The 17158-nt window shown below is 38.3% G+C and overlaps 1 protein-coding gene across 3 annotated transcripts in view; it reads left to right on the forward strand.

The window, feature by feature from the left end:
- The window catches only part of TAF2 (TATA-box binding protein associated factor 2), a 121067-nt gene that overhangs the window by 17700 nt on the left and 86209 nt on the right, over positions 1-17158 (forward strand). For all 3 annotated transcript variants that reach the window (XR_009865697.1, XM_062188059.1, XM_062188060.1), the window contains exons 4-9: positions 3720-3838; positions 5231-5372; positions 6914-7145; positions 10590-10774; positions 13460-13573; positions 14320-14419. Coding sequence is in view for 2 of the 3 variants with exons in the window: in XM_062188059.1 (XP_062044043.1) it covers positions 3720-3838; positions 5231-5372; positions 6914-7145; positions 10590-10774; positions 13460-13573; positions 14320-14419 (892 nt within the window). In the remaining variant the exon portion in view is untranslated. The remainder of the gene's footprint in view (positions 1-3719; positions 3839-5230; positions 5373-6913; positions 7146-10589; positions 10775-13459; positions 13574-14319; positions 14420-17158) is intronic.

Genomic DNA, 17158 nt, shown 5'->3' on the forward strand with positions numbered 1-17158 from the left:
ATTTTGAATTTTGAGTTTTTAGATTAGAGATGCTCGACGTGCAATAGATTCTTAGAGAAAATTCTTTTGCTTCCCTTTATTATTTTTTTAAAGATTTATTATTTTTAAAGATTTATGTATTTATTTGAAAGTCAGAGTTACATAGAGAGAGGAGAGGCAGAGAGAGAAAGAGAGAGAGAGAGGTCTTCTATCTACTGGTTCACTCCTGAATTGGCCGCAACGGCCAGAGCTGCGCCGATCCAGCCAGGAGTCAGGAGCTTCTTCCTAGTCTCCCACGTGGGTGCAGGGCCCAAGGACTTGGGCCATCTTCTACTGCTTTCCCAGGCCATAGCAGAGAGCTGGATCGGAAGAGGAGCAGCTGGGACTAGAACCAGCGCCCATATGAGATGCCAGCTGGTGCTTCAGGCCAGGGTTTTAACCTGCTGTACTCAGCGCTGGCCCCACTTTATTAGTTTGTTTTTTTTTTTTTTTTTTTTTTTTTTTTTTTGACAAGCAGAGTTAGACAGTGAGAGAGAAAGAGAGAAAGGTCTTCCTTCTGTTGGTTCACCCCCAAATGGCCTCTATGGCCGGCACACTGCACTCATCCAAAGCCAGGAGCTTCCTCCTGGTCTCCCATGTGGGTGCAGGGCCCAAGGACTTGGGCCATCCTCCACTGCCTTCCCAGGCCACAGCAGAGAGCTGGACTGGAAGAGGAGCAACTGGGACAGAATCCGGCGCTCCAACCGGGACTAGAACCCAGTGTACCAGCACCGCAGGCGGAGGATTAGCCTAATGAACCATGGCGCCGGCCACACTTTATTAGTGCTTAATAATCCTCTACAGCATTACTTCCCCAACTCTGTTTTGGTGAGGAGGATTGGAAGCTAAGGGGTGGTGATAATTACAGGGCAATGGCACATTACCATTTTGCTATTGTTGTCATTTTGAAAACTGATAACACTTACTATGAGGTTACTCAAGAAAGTTCATGGAAAAATACAGTTAACAGGTTTATTTTGGTGGAAAAAACTTTGAAATGCATGTGTAGTTTATTCATAATTTGTATTTTTTGTGAATTTTGTAAAGACCCACTTATATATTCTTGCCCTGTAATTTTTTATTTCTATTTATTTATTTCTAGAGGCCCAGACCTATCTATCTCTTCACGTGGGGTACATCCTAAGGGAGGTGTGAACCTCCTAGGGGAAGGCACTCTGTTGACTTTCATTACTTGGCTGGCCTAGGAGGAGAGCAGGCCAGGTAAAAGCAGGTGGCATCTCTAACAAGAAATTTACAGTTCTGCCTGCAGTGTTGCTGACCCTACTTGGCCATCCCCTCAGCTGCAGTGGTCACTTTGGAAGTTGGGCTGAGTGAAGGGGTTTTTCAGCTTAGAGCCAATAAGATCTGTGGCTCTGACCTGGGCATCCTTCGACTCCAGGGCAGGTCCATTGCCAGTGATCCAACTCTTGGCAGAGCTGCCAGGGCTCTTCACAGGCTGACTTCTGCTAAAGCCCAGGCTTACCACATTGAAAGCCACTGCAGTGGACTGGCCTGTTGGGTCTCCTTGAGGGCAGATCACTGTACAGATCAGCCATTAATAGGCCTGCCACCCATTGCTTCTGATGCCTAGCTTTCTTTTCCTCCTGGTTTGTGTTAAAGCAGACCATGGGTTAGAATTTATAGAACTGTGTACAGTACGTTTTTGCTCTTTGATAATTTATTATCTTTTTATGGTTCTAAGGTTTTTATAACTTTTAGTTTACATACTTTTCTAACAGAAATAAAGTAAGATATATTGAGAATACTGTTTTAAACTGTGTTCAGGACATTATGTTTTGTAGATGAATACTTGTTAAAGCCATAGTTACATTAGATCCTTCCAAATTGGTAGAGGTGGATGGAGATGGGGAGAAATGGGCTCCAAGGGACAGCTGTTGTGATACAACAGGATAAGCTGACACTTGAGATGCCTGTATCCTGTATCAGAGCATACCAGCACCTCCACTTATTTATTTATTTTTTTTTAAGATTTATTTATTTATTTGAAAGGCAGAGTTACAGAGAGGCAAAGGCAGAGAGAAAGAGAAAGTCTTCTGTCCACTGGTTCACTCCCCAGATGGCCGCGACGGCCAGAGCTGCGCCGATCCAAAGCCAGGAGCCAGGACCTTCAAGAACTTTGACCATCTTCTACTGCTTTTCCAGGCCATAGCAGAGAGCTGGATCGGAAGTGGCACAGCCTGGACTCGAACCGGCGCCCATATTGGATGCCGGTACTGTAGGCAGTGGCTTTACCTGCTATGCCACAACACCGGCAATACCTCCACATTCAATGCAGGTTCCTACTAATGCATCCTGGGATGCAACAGATGATGGCTCAAGTACTTGGCCCAGACCTGATTGTTGTGGGCATTTGAGAAGTTATCTAGGGTATAGATCTTCCTTTCTTTCTTTGTCACTCTGCCTTTCAGAAGGAAAATAAACATTTAATACTTTTTATTAAGTCATACAATGTCACTGAGTTTCCTTGATGGCTGTACTTAATGATGAGATGGTAGACATAAGGGTGCACAGCCAGGAAAATGGCTCACAATGTTTGTTTTCTTTATCTTTTCAGTCCTTGTGTTTTTTCTTTGTTCTATTTCTTTCATATTCTTTTAACTGACTTCAGTGAGTAAATGTAGCCTGTGTACATGTGTAAGTTGTTTCGTGAAACAAAATCACAAAATTATGAGAACATTATTATATTTCTCTAAGATTTTGTGTTTTCAGCCACTGGGAAATAAGGGCAAATAACTATTGAATAATTATTGAGAAACTCATGGCTTTAGTGAATGCAACAGTGAGCTAGCGTAAAAATCTCTGCCTTCATTAAGCTTACATCATTATGCACTGGGTGGTGGAGATAAGTAGTCATTTTAAGAAAGTAATTCCCATTGTGACTGATTTTAGACCGCTTACTTTCAGTCAGATTATAAAACTTGTGGCCAGCATTGTGGTGCAGCCAGTTATAAGCTGCCGCTTGCATCCCATATTGCAGGCGTCCCATATTGGAGCTCAGGTTTGATAGCTGCCTGCTCTGCTTCCTGTGCAACTTTCTGCTATTGTGCCTAGCAAAGCAGCGGAAAATGGCCCAAGTACTTGGGAGATGGGAGTTCCAGGATCCTGGCTTCTGCCTGGATCTTCCATCAACTGGAAGTTCCTCTCTGTGTTTCCTTTCTGTCTGCCATGCTGCCTTTCAAACAGTTGAATGAAATTCTTTTTTAATTGTAAAGCTTGTTAAATTTTTGCCAGATTGATAAAAAGAATATTTATTTTTAAGTTCTACATATATTCTTTTTTTCAACTTGTATTTTTAAATTTTTTTATGGTAAAAACAAATTTCATCTATTTCATATATACAGATTTAGGAGCATAATGATACTTCCCGCCCTACCATCACCTCTAGCCATACTCCCATCCCCACTCCTCCTCCTTCCCTATCATAGTAGTGGCTTTGGCATTTAAAATTAATGAAGAATATAATAACAACATATATATATATACACACCATTATTTTTTAATTTATGGTGAGTAGAGCAACATGGTGAGTAGAGCAACAGTTACTTGACTAAAAGTTTTTTTATGAATTATGTAAGAAATTTTAATGGTCTATCCTAAAGGTGTGAAATAATATGTAAGAAAATGGTTGATGAAATATATGGCTTATTTTTATTAAAAGTTGGCTCTTTTTATTCCCCCAGGAGAAATCTCAATTATTTTTCCAATGCTTATGCAGCTGCGGTTAGTGCTGTGGATCCTGATGCAGGAAATGGAGAACTTTGCATTAAGGTTCCGTCAGAGCTGTGGAAACATGTTGATGGTAAAACACCAAAATATATTGACTTTATACTAAAATCATGTTAGATTCAGGGACGAGAGAATCTGATGTGAAAACTTATCGATACCAAAATTATAAATTAATCAATTGAAATATACAGAAATGATTAGAAGCTCATTTTTTGAGAAACACTGGCTAACAGCAAAATTATCACTCAAAAGCAACTTATTTCACTGTTTTTTTTAAGTGAAAGGGCTAAACATTTGGCATTGCAGTTAAGACCACTGCTTGAGGCATTGTATCCCATATCCTAATGCCAACGTTCCAGTCATGGCTCTCTGCTCAATTCCAGCTTCCTGCTGATACATACCCCTGGGAGGCAGTGGTGATGACTCAAATAGTTGGATTCCTGCCACCCAGGTGGGAGAACCATATTGAGTTCCTGGCTCCTGGCTTTAGGCTGGCCCAGCCCTGACTGTTGCAGGCATTTGGGGAGTGAACCAGCAGGTGGGGGATCTCTTTCTCTCTTTCAAATAACTAAAAATTTAAAAATATATATATTTCAAAACACCATTGTATAGAACAGTTGATGAAGATTTGAGAGCCTGAAAATATCAAATCAATTTAGAAGTATAGCATCTTATAGCAGGAAATATCCTGAAAAATTACCTGGTTTAATTTTTCCATTTACTAAATAGTAATCAGAGGTCCAGTAAGAGTAACTGACCTGAAGAAGTTCATGTAGATAATTAGTTGTAAAGTCAAAGCTGAAATACAGGGTTCCTGATGCTCATTCTGCATACTTTTGAGCATATCTTTTCCAAATCTTTATTTTCTCTTGCATAAAATTATAGCCAATACAATTATTACATACAGACTCTGTCTACTTTATTTAGCCTTATAAAAAATTAGCCAAATAGGAAGTAAAAGATTTTTTATTTGACTTTCTGTGTGTGTGTGTGTATGTCAGGACAGAGCTGGAATTGGGAAGGGGTTACTTGTTACTTAGTTTAGGGGACAGATATGGAATTCCATGATTTGGGCATAGTAAATGATTGTAATGTTTGGGAAGAATTTAAAAGGAACATTTTAAAATCTTGTGGCCTTAGGTGTCCAGTATGGGAGTTTCGAATCTTTTTTTAGATGTTATACATTGTCAGAAATGTTGAGAGTAGGATATGAAAGGACAAGAGCTATATTTTGTGAAAATCAGTTTGAGTGATTAGATTTATGATAGGTAAGAACAACAATAGAGGAAGGCTACAGAGTTATGTGGAGAGTTGATAAGTCTAAACTAGAGTAAGTAGTATGATTTTTCATGTAAAACTCAGCTTTTGATTCCTATTTTATGTTCAGTATTTATATATATTTATATATATTATGTAGACCACTGTTACTTATTTATGTATCAATGAATGTGTATATTTGTTGCAGAGTTAAAAGTCCTGAAGATACACATTAATTTTTCTTTGGATCAACCAAAAGGAGGTCTTCATTTTGTGGTACCCAGCATAGAGGGAAGTATGGCAGAGAGAGGTGCTCATGTTTTCTCTTGTGGGTATCAAAATTCCACAAGGTAGATTATAAGTTCTTAAATATTTCAATTGATTTCATTTAAAAATTATATTTTAATGTGTGCATATGTAATATATTTATTTAGTGTTAAATGAGAAGTATGAGTTTGAATTCCTCAAACTTAGACCTTAGAAAAAAAATCATCTTTCATTAGTCATTCCTCTGTCTTATGTCTTCTTCCTCCTCTTTCCATTTCACAACTGTTGTTCTAAAATAATCATCTCATTGGATTCTTTTCTTTATGTTGAAGTAAAACATACAGAAAATTGCACAGATTTTAAGTGTACAGTTTGATTAGTTTTCACAAGTGAACAAACTCATCTAAATTGCATTCAAAGCAGAGAACGTCCCCAGCAGCACAGAGACCACCTACTGCTCACTTCCATTTTCAGCTTTCACACGCAGCAGGCTTCTGCACAACTATCATGATTTCCAAAATACCATAGATTAACCACACCTGTTTTTGAATTTTATATAAATAATACAACATGCATTATACTTTTTATACAAGATTTTTTTGTTCTAGAGTGATTATGAGATTTACCTACCTCATTGTGTGTGTAATTGTAGTTTATCAGTTCTCATAACTATAGGTTACCACATGTAACTAGAATATTATTTTATACAATATGTTTGCTCTCTTCAGATTATTAACTCCTCTAATTCAAGCAAAATATCTTAAACTCATTTATATTTCAATAGCAAGTTCTGGCCTTGGCACATATTAAGACCTGATAAAAACTGCTACATGGTCTGGGGCCAGTGCCATGGTACAGTAGGTTAATCCTCCGCCTGCGGTGCCAGAATCCCATATGGGCGCTGTTCTAGTCCAGGCTGCTGCTCTTCCAATCCAGCTCTCTGCTGTGGCCTGGGAAAGCAGAAGAAGATGGCCCAAGTGCTTGGGGCCCTGCACCCGCATGGGAGACCCAGAGGAAGCACCTGGCTCCTGGCTTAGATTTGTCACAGCTCCAGCCTTTGTGGCCCTTTGGGGAGTGAACCAATGGAAGGAAGACCTTTCTCTCTGTCTCTCCCTCTGTCTTTAACTCTACCTCTCAAATAAATAAATCTTAAAAAATAAAACTGATATGTGGACAAAAATAAATTTCATATCTGCCTTTACCAGCACTTAGTTTGAATTTCTGTGGTGCATCACATTTAAAAAATGTTTCCTAGCATATGGAATAGATCCTGAGTATTAAATTTTGTAAAACTTTTTCTTAACTTTCTAAAGATGAAGGCTACATTAAAAACTGACTAATGTGAACATACAAATTAACTGAAAAATTGGAAAATAAGAGTTGCTTGAATATTTTTAGGGTTTGAGCTAGAAGTACCACATAACGGATGTTGTTAATATTGCTATCTAATATTTGGAAATACTTTTTTTATCAGATTCTTTTAAGTTGCATGGTACAAGTCTTCAGTAGTTAAATAGCCAAGATTTATTTTTGTACATTTTCTAGAAATGATAAAAGAACATATGAGGAAAACTGTTTAGAGCATACTTCCAATGTATTTTCTGCACTATCAATTTCTTTCTAGATTTTGGTTCCCATGTGTTGATTCATACTCTGAACTGTGTACATGGAAATTAGAATTCACAGTAGATGCTGCAATGGTGGCTGTTTCCAATGGAGATTTGGTGGAGACAGTCTATACCCATGATATGAGGAAGAAGACCTTCCATTATATGCTCACCATTCCTACAGCAGCGTCAAATATTTCCTTGGCCATTGGACCTTTTGAAATACTTGTAGATCCATATATGCATGAGGTAAGTCATAGCATGCCCTCTCTTCCTGTCCCCTGCATTCACTCATTATAAAAAGAGAGGTATTAGGGCTGGCGCCGTGGCTCATTTGGTTAATCCTCCACCTGTGGCGCCAGCATCCCATATGGGCATTGATTCTAGTCCCTGTTGCTCCTCTTCCAGTCCAGCTCTCTGCTGTGGCCCAGGAGTGCAGTGGAGGATGGCCCAAGTGCTTGGGTCCTGCACCCACATGGGAGACCAGGAAGAAGCACCTGGCTCCTGGCTTTGGATCGGCGTATCCCCGGCCGTTGTGGCCATTTGGGGAGTGAACCAACGAAAGGAAGACCTATCTTTCTGTCTCTCTCTCTCTCTCACTGTCTATAACTCTGTAAAATAAATTAAAAAAAAAAAAAAGAGAGAGAGAGAGGTATGAAGAGAGTGCTAAGCTTAACTCATCTTTCAGCTATCCAGGTATCACTAGAAAGAAAATGTTTCCTTATCTGATTTATTTAGTAGCATGAATTCTGGAATGAATTCCTTTGAAAATGTTGCACTAAAATTTTAGATTTTTTTCAGTAGGGAGCTTAGCATTCCAAAAGAGCTTCAAGTAGAGATTGATTACTATAATTAATTCTGGCCACTACTGATTGTTACCTTTTTGTTTAGTTTATGACTGTTATAGTCTTATTTGTGGAATGTGAAAAATTGCAAATTCAAAATTAAAGAGCAAGATTTCTTCCCAAGTCAAAATATACAGAGGACAAAAGACTGAGGTAGTATTAGAATTCTGGTTGGGAAACTCCTGAGATTTCTTCCAGTTTCTTCTCAGCACATGTCTTAATACAGATTAAATAGTATTTGAATGAGTGGCTTTTTATTTACTATTAGTCCTTTAAATTTTCAACTTAGTTTTTTTTCTTTTAGTAGAAGCATATTCTTTGACCATACATATATATCATTAGCATTTCTTTCAGTTAGGCAAATAAAAATCGAGGGCAACCAGCTTTTGAAAGACTGACAAGGGAGGTCCTTGATGTGACTTTTATATTTGCTTTCTGGAAATTCAAAAGAGTTGTATAATCACCTGTGGAAAAGATTCAGGGTATTTTTCTAATGATTTTTTTTTTTTTTTTTGCTGCCTTTGATAATGACTATTTTAAAGATTTATCCACCAATAAGATTGGCAGTGAACTTCATCAGCTTTGATAAATGATTAACTTTAAAGTCAACATATATAGTTAGTACCTATTTTACTTTTCAGAAGAATGTTTTTCCATTCTAAAATACTGAATGGGAGCAAGGTAAATGACAGTCAAGATTTGGTTTTCTTTTCTTTTTTTAAAGTTTTGGCTGCTTGTATCTTGTTCCCTTTTTCTCTTTTTATTTTTTTTATTTTATTATTATTTTTTTTGACAGGCAGAGTTAGAGAGAGACAGAGGTCTTCCTTCCATTGGTTCACCCCCTAAATGACTGTCATGGCCGTAGCGCTGTGCTGATTCAAAGCCAGGAGCCAGGTGCTCCCCCCTGGTCTCCCATGTGGGTGTAGGGCCCGAGGACTTGGACCATCCTCCACTGCATTCCCGGGCCACGGCAGAGAGCTGGACTGGAAGAGGAGCAACTGGAACAGAATCTGGCGCCCCAACCGGGACTAGAACCCAGGGTGCCGGTGCCGCAGGCGGAGGATTAGCCAAGTGAGCTGCAGCGCCGGCCTCTCTTTTTTTAAAGATGTATTTATTTGAAAGAATTACAGAGAAGTGGAGAGTCAGACAGAGAGAGAGAGAGAGAGATCTGCCATCTACTGGTTCACTCCCCAAATGCCTGCAACAGCCAGGATTGGGCCAAACTGAAGCGGGAAGCAAGGAAATTTATCTGGGTCTCCCATGGGGTGGCAAGGACCCCAAGTACTTAGGCCATTATACCCTGCCTTCCAAGGCACATTAATAGGAAGTTGGACTGGAAGCAGAAGAGCTGGGATTCTGATGTAGGATACCTGTGTCTCAAGCGCAGTGGATTAACTTGTTGCATCATAGCTCCTGCCCTGTGAATCCTTTTGTTGAGTTTTTGTTTGTATTTAGTTTTTGTTTGTATACCAAGAGAATGGTAATTGTAATGCATTTTGGGCTCTCCTATTAATAACACATAGATGTTGGGGCCGGCGCTCTGGCATATTAGGTAAAACCGCCTCCTGCAATGCTGGCATCCCATATGGGCTTCAGTTCAAGTCCTGGCTGCTCCAATTCCACAGCCCTCTGCTATGGCCTAGGAAATCAGTAGAGGATGGCCCAAGTCCTTGGGCCCCTGCACCCATGTGGGAGACCTGGAAGAAGCTCCTGGCTCCTGGCTTCGGATCAGCACACCTCCGTCCATTGCAGCCAATTGGGGAGTGAACCAGCAGATGGAAGAAGACCTCCATCTCCCTCTCCCTCTCCCTCTCCCTCTCCCTCTCCCTCTCCCTCTCCCTCTCCCTCTCCCTCTCCCTCTCCCTCTCCCTCTCCCTCTCCCTTTCCTTTCCTCCCTCTCCCTTCCTCCCTCTCTCTCCCTCTCTCTCTCTCTCTCTCTCTCTCTCTCTCTCCCTCCCTCTCTCTCTCCCTCTCTGCCTTTCCTTCTGTCTCTGTGTAACTGTGACTTTCAAGTAAAATAAATAAGTCTTTAAAAAAAACACATAGATGTTATGATAACCTTTAATCTGTACTTTTAAAATGCTGTGAGAGGAATAATTTCAGTAGTACATTAAAAACTTTTCTTGTTTCCATGATCCTTCATTAATTGAAAGTCTTTATAATTGCTTTCAAGATTTTCTAGAATTTGACCCTAAGGTTTATTATATTCAAAATAGTTTACATATATTTCTGTCTTTCTTTCTTTCTGTCTGTCTTTGAATTTATTTAAGATACCCTCTTTTCTCATCTTTACCTATCGGACTTTTGTCCCACATAAAAAGTTTGCTTCAGATTCAGTCTTCTGCGTGACACCTTTCTGGATGATCTAACCAGAGTGATCTGTGTCATTGATCTCATTCATTTGGCATGGAAGCATAATGAGACAGGGTATGATATTTTGGTAGTTGTGGGACCAAGGTGAGGTGTTACATGAGAAAATAAGAATTGCTGTTTCTCTTGTGGTAATTTCTTATCTCCTAAATGCTAATAATCTCACTGTAGCTTTCAGTATTTAATTGAGATTTTAGAAGAGGAGTGTAGTAATTGAAACTGAAGTTTTACTTTCAGTGGCTCTAGTATTTCACAGAACTGTAATCCATCATGATTTGAATTTTTAGGTACCTTGAATATTTTGTACAGTTCAGTAAAATCACTAATTTTATCATAGCATTTTTTCAGTGTTATGAAGTTCATAAGCAATTGATTTTTTTCTTAAATATGAAAATTTATTTATAGAGATGTTCAGAAAAGTTTAGAATACTAAGCTCAAAAGTTCTGTTTAGGTGATCTTCCTTATCTTTATTTTCAGGTTACTCATTTTTGTTTACCACAACTTCTTCCACTGCTTAAACATACTACATCATATCTTCATGAAGTCTTTGAATTTTACGAAGAAATTCTTACATGTCGATACCCATATTCCTGTTTTAAGACTGTGTTCATTGATGAGGCTTATGTTGAAGTGGCTGCTTATGCTTCCATGAGCATTTTCAGGTTAGTATCTATTTAATTTGAAATGACAAATTAGGATACTGATAGAATGAAAAGGTATTTTGTGATCAATTTTAATATGAAATTTTGAACCTAAAATTTAGATGTAGTTGGATTTATAGAAAACTTAGTATTTTTACATTTTAGAAAAGTAGAAAAACAAAAAGAAAAAATTTAAAATAGCTCAAGATTTATTATCTCGAATTAACTGCTACTAATAGTTTCCCTATTTTTTTCAATTTCTTTCCTGATTATAAATTTTTTTTTTATTTTTTAGAAAGGTTTTATTTAATAAATATAAATTTCATAGGTACAGCTTTTGGATTATAGTGGTTTTCCCCCCATACCCACTCTCCCACCCTCACTCCCGTCCCACCTCCTACTCTCTTCCCTATCCCATTCTTCATTAAGATTCATTTTTAATAATCTTTATATACAGAAGACCAGCTCTATACTAAGTAAGGATTTTAACAGTTTGCATCCACACAGACACAGAAAATATAAAGTACTGTTTGAAGACTCGTTTTACCATTAATTCTCATAGTACAACTCCTTATGGACAGAGGTCCTACATGGGTAGCAAGTGCACAGTGACTCCTGTTGTTGATTTAACAATTGACACTCTTATTTATGATGTCAGTGATCACCCGAGGCTCTTGTCATGAGCTGCCAAGGCTATGGAAGCCTTTTGAGTCCACAAACTCCAACATTATTTAGACAGGGCCATAATCAAAGTGGAAGTTCTCTCCTCCCTTCAGAGAAAGGTACCTCCTTCTTTGATGTCCACTTCTTTCCACTGGGGTTTCACAGAGATTTTTTGATTTAGGTCATTTTTTCCCACAGTGTCTTGGCTTTCCAGGCTGAAATGCTTTTTCGGGATTTTTTAGCTAGATCTGAATGCCTTAAGGGCTGATTCTGAGGTCAGAGTGCTGTGTAGGGCATTTGTCATTCTATGAGTCAGCTGTGTGTCCTGCTTCCCATGTTGGATCATTATCTCCTTTTTAATTATATCTATTATTATTAGCAGACACTTGGTCTTATTTATATGATCCCTTTGACACTTATTCCTATCTTTATGATCAGTTATGCCCTTAAAATGATCACTTTAGTAAGATGGCATCGATACCTATCCCATGGCAAGCTTTTAGCTTTACCCTTAGGGGTAAGTCCGAGGGAACACATGCCAAACTGTACATATCCTCCCTCTCTTATTCCCACTCTAAATTTTTTTTTTTAAGATTTATTTATTGGGGCTGGCGCTGTGGTACAGCGGGTTAAAACCCTGGCCTTAAGCTCCAGCATCCCATATGGGCCCCGGTTCTAGTCCCGGCTGCTCCTCTTCCAATCCAGCTCTCTGCTATGGCCTGGGAAGCAATAGAGGATGGCCCACATCCTTTGGCCCCTGCACCTGCATAAGTGACCCGGAAGAAGCACCTGGCTCCTGGCTTCGGATCGGCGCAGCTCCAGCCATTGCGGCCAATTGGGTAGTAAACCATCAGATGGAAGACTCTTCTCTCTCTCTCTGCCTCTCCTCTCTCTGTGTGACTCTGACTTTCAAATAAATAAATAAATCTTTTTTAAAAAGATTTAATAAGTAACTTGGGTTATCTCCTACTGCTTTCCCAGGCCATAGCAGAGAGCTGGATTGGAAGAGGAGTAGCCGGTACTAGAACCGGTGCCCATATGGGATGCCAGTGCTTCAGGCCAGGGCTTTAATCTGCTGTGCCACAGTGCTGCCCCCCTCTTATTTTTAACAGGGATCAATCTTCAATTGGATTTAAGCACCTAAGAATAATTCTGTATTAAGTAAAGAGTTCAACCAATGGTATTAAGTAGAAAAAGAAAATAGTAGGGGCTGCACTGTGGCTCTCTCTCTGCCTCTCCTCTCTCTCTGTAACTCTGACTTTCAAATAATTAAATAAATCTTTAAAAAAAAAAGAAAAAGAAAATATTAAAAAAGAATAAAATAGTAAGCCGATCCTCGACAGTACAAGGGCTGGTTATATCATTGCTTCTCATAGTGTCAATTTCACTTCTACAGGTTGATTATAAATTTTTTAAAGACTCTTACAAGTTATTATATGGATAACTAGTGTGGTTTGTTTCTTAGCACTATTTAAAAATTTATGATCTTGTCAGAAATTTGTGGGGCAGAAAAAAGAGTATTCCTTTTTCTTGTTATTGCTGTCTTCTTCTCTTCCTTCCTTGTAAAGTTCCAAATTTGTGAATGTTATGTTTCAAGGTCGATCATTTTATCCACTCTGGAGCTGAATTTATGATCTGTAAAATGAGGGTGGTAATACTGCCTCTGCATTCTCCAGAATGGGATTATGCATTTGAAAGTAAATAGTAGAGCAAAAAAAAATGAATAGTTATTAGGAAAAGAATTTTGAAATTAGAAGACTTTCATGTGAGAATCAGCTTCTGATTAACATACCAGTTTCTCCCCCACTCTAAAAATGTTATTGTTATTTTTCATGTAGATTGATGTTGTAAACATTCCTTGCTTTAACAATTGCTAAGATTATGAATTTCAGCTAAATTTTGAAAAGATTAGAAAGCTCTTTTTGAGAATATTGTGATTTTTCTCTCATATCTAACTTAAATTTCATTCTTTTAAAAATATAATTATTTTACCTGAATAATTGTTTATTTTTTGGTTATAATTAATTTTCTTTTAAATTCCAGTACAAATCTTTTACACAGTGCCATGATTATAGATGAGACACCTTTGACTAGAAGGTGTTTGGCTCAGTCCTTGGCTCAGCAGTTTTTCGGATGTTTCATATCTAGAATGTCTTGGTGAGTAATTTTGAAGTTTACAGCTACTGAAAAAAAGAATTGAGAAAGTTTATTTTTATTATCTTTCCCCTGAATTTTAAGCTGACTTTGCCTTAATTGCAGATAACTAGTTTAAGACACTGTTTTTTCTATATTTAAAGGAAGCCAATGAGTATAAATTTCATCCTGATGTTTTGACCTTAAAATCAATTTAATTATGAATGTACTTTAAAAAAACATATGGTAGACAGTATTTTTGTATATAGGTATGTTTGGATTGATGGATAGATGAATACTGAATAAATCAATCAATGGTATCAGTTGTCTTTCCTGTGGAGAAATCAAAATGTAATTAAACTTTAGAGTGCCATTGATAACTATGCATAGATTCAGTAATAAAAGAATATGGACTGTTAGAATTGAGTATAGTCCTGGCTGTGGCCAAGTGTATCCTTACAGGCATATAGTGGAAACAGAATTGGATAGGAGGGAGACAGCGCTGTTAGAGTGAAGCACATATATTGGAAAATTATATTTAAAAGAAATTTGTAAATAAGTCTTACAGTTAAATGTAATGCCAGATGTGAAGAAGGCATAATGAGTCGACAAGTAAAAGCCAGAAAAAGTTGGGAAACCTAATAATTTGTTAATAACTTTTGTTTTCTTTAAGAAGACAGGAGTATACACTGCACTTATTCCATTATCTTTGATCTCATTGGAAGTGTTTTTATGATTAAAATAAATTTCTGTTTTGACTTTTTGCTTAGGTCTGACGAATGGGTGCTAAAAGGGATTTCAGGATATATTTATGGACTTTGGATGAAAAAAACTTTTGGTGTTAATGAGTACCGCCATTGGATTAAAGAGGTAATAACGGCTAGATCCATTATCCACTTAAAAGTCAGTGAGACATATTGGTATTCTGATAACCAAGTCTCATGTGCATAATGTTTTTTAGAGATTCATGTATGAATGTATATATTTGAAAGGCAGAGCCAGTTGAGGGAAAGACATAGAGATAGAGAGGGAGAGAGAGATCCTCCATCCACTGGTTTATTCCCCAAGTGACTGCAACAGCCAAGTCTGGGCCAGACCAAAGCCAGGAGCCGGGAACTCCATCCTGGTTTCCCACTTGAGTGGCAGAGTGCTGTCATTCAGTGCCTTCTGAGGAGCATTAACAGGAAGCTGGATTGGGAGTGTAGCATCCAGGATTCAAACTGGTTCTGCAGTAAAGAATGCTGGTGTTGTAAGCAGCAGCTTAACCTGCTGTGCTACAATGCCAACCCCTCGTGTGTTTATTCTTAATGGTTGTGAAACACTTGGGAAATATCACTTGAAAATCCATAATTTTTCCTAGTAAGATGGTAATCTCTTTAGTGAAAAAAACTAATAGTTTATTTTATCTGGTTTCCATTGTAAATGTTGGTCCCTCCAGACATTTTTTTCTCCTTAAGTAAGAATGTCAATTCCTTCAATAGCAAGTCAGTTGTTAGGTATGGCCCAGCTCCTCTTAGTAGTCATTTATAATTGGGCTTCCTAAATTTAGTCTTAAGACCCTGGATAATCTTTCCTAACCTTATCAGTTTTAGAAGAATAATAAGCGCTGATGCTGTGGTTTAGCAGGCAGAGCCACCGGTGCCTGCAGTGCTGGCATACTATATGTGTGCTGGTTCGAGTCCCTGCTATTCCACTTCTGATCCAGCTCTTTGCTGTGGCCTGGAAAAGCAGCAGAAAATTGCCCAAATGCTTGGGCCCCTGCACTTTCATGGGAGACCCAGAAGAGAATCCCAGCTTCAGTGCACCTCAGGACACTGCAGCCATTTGGGGAGTGAACCAGCGGATGGAAGACTTCTCTCTCTGCCTCTGCCTTTCTGTAACTCTGACTTTCAAATAAATAAATCTTTAAAAAAAAAAAAAAAGAATAATGGCAGTATCTATCCCATGGGCAGGGATTGTGAGACATAATACATGCCATGTGCATGTACTTTACACATAATGACTGCTTATTATATGGTGAGTAGTCTTTGAATGCATTTATGTTCTTTATCATCTTCATATATTTTTCCTATTATTTAAAAGTTGGGTCAAAAATTAAAGTCAGCCAAAGTTACCCTGTTCTGGCCATATACATGCATATATTTTGAGAAAGCTTTATATATTTATTTATTTATTTGAAAGGCAGATTGACAGAGAGCAATAGAGAAGTACCATCTATCTGTTGGTTAACTCCCTGCAGGCCCACAACAGCCAGGGCTGGGCCTTGAGTAGGAAATCCATTTGGGTCTTCCACATGGTTGGCAGGCACTCAGGTACTTGACCATCATTTGCTGCCTCTCAGATCTGTTAACAGGAAGATGATTCATAAGCAGAGGCAAGACTGGGTTGAAGCATTCGAATAAGAAAAGCAGGCATCCCAAACAACAGTTTACTCCACTGCACCACACCTGCCCCCACATACACATTTTAACCATATCATGCAGAGAGTCTTCCTTCTCAGGTGAAAAAACTCAGGTTTTATTTTCCTTATTAAGCATATCTCTTCATTTATTGTATTTTTATTATACAAACAAAAACTCAGAGAAGTTAAAAAGTAACTGTTAAAAACATCTAGAACTATTAAAAAATTCATACTTTAGAACCAGAAGAATTGATTCTTTGTTTCAAAAACTAATGGGCTGGCACCTCGGTTCACTAGGCTAATCCTCTGCCTGCAGCGCTGGCACCCCGGGTTCTAGTCCCGGTTAGGGCGCCGGATTCTGTCCCAGTTGCTCCTCTTCCAGTCCAGCTCTCTGCTGTGGCCCAGGAAGGCAGTGGAGGATGGCCCAAGTGCTTGGGCCCTGCACCCACATGGGTGCTTCAGATCGGTGCAGTGTGCCAACCGTAGCCGCCATTTGGGGGGTGAACCAACGGAAGGAAGACCTTTTTCTTTGTCTCTCTCTCTCACTAACTCTGCCTGTCAAAAAAAAAAAAAAAAAAACCTAATGAAGAAAAAGTAACATACTACTTGTTATGTATCCATCATTGTTATGATTATTTTATAAGTACTAGGTATCTATATCTATTTAGACCTTTTAAAAATAATTTTAAGAATTTTTTTTTTTAATTTTAAGAATTTCAACTAACAGAAACTGCACATATTTGTGGTTTACCTTGTGATGTTTTGATATGTGTACATTGTGTTACATCCAATCAAGGTAAATCCGCATGTATATCCGCAAACATGTAACATTTCTTTGTGGTGAAAACATGCAAAATCTTTTCTTCTAGTTTTTTTTTTTTTTTGGGGATGTGAGAAATGTAAAGTACATTATCGTTTTAGTCACCCTACTGTGCAAAGCAACACCAGAACTTCCTGTTCCTATCTAACTACCATAGTAACCATTAATCAACCTTTTCCATACTTTCCTTTCTTCTTTTCCTCCTGGTATGTGCCAACCACCATCTCACTTCTGTGAGATCAGCTTTTTTGAATTCCATATATAAGATCATGCAATACTTACCTTTCTGTGCTTGACTTACTTCACTTAACATAATGATTACTATTTCCATCCATGTTATTACAAATGATAATATTTCATCCTTTTTATGGCTGAGTAGTAGCTCATT

The sequence above is a fragment of the Lepus europaeus genome, chromosome 4, assembly GCF_033115175.1.
Source record: "Lepus europaeus isolate LE1 chromosome 4, mLepTim1.pri, whole genome shotgun sequence".
In the NCBI taxonomy this organism is placed as follows: domain Eukaryota; kingdom Metazoa; phylum Chordata; class Mammalia; order Lagomorpha; family Leporidae; genus Lepus; species Lepus europaeus.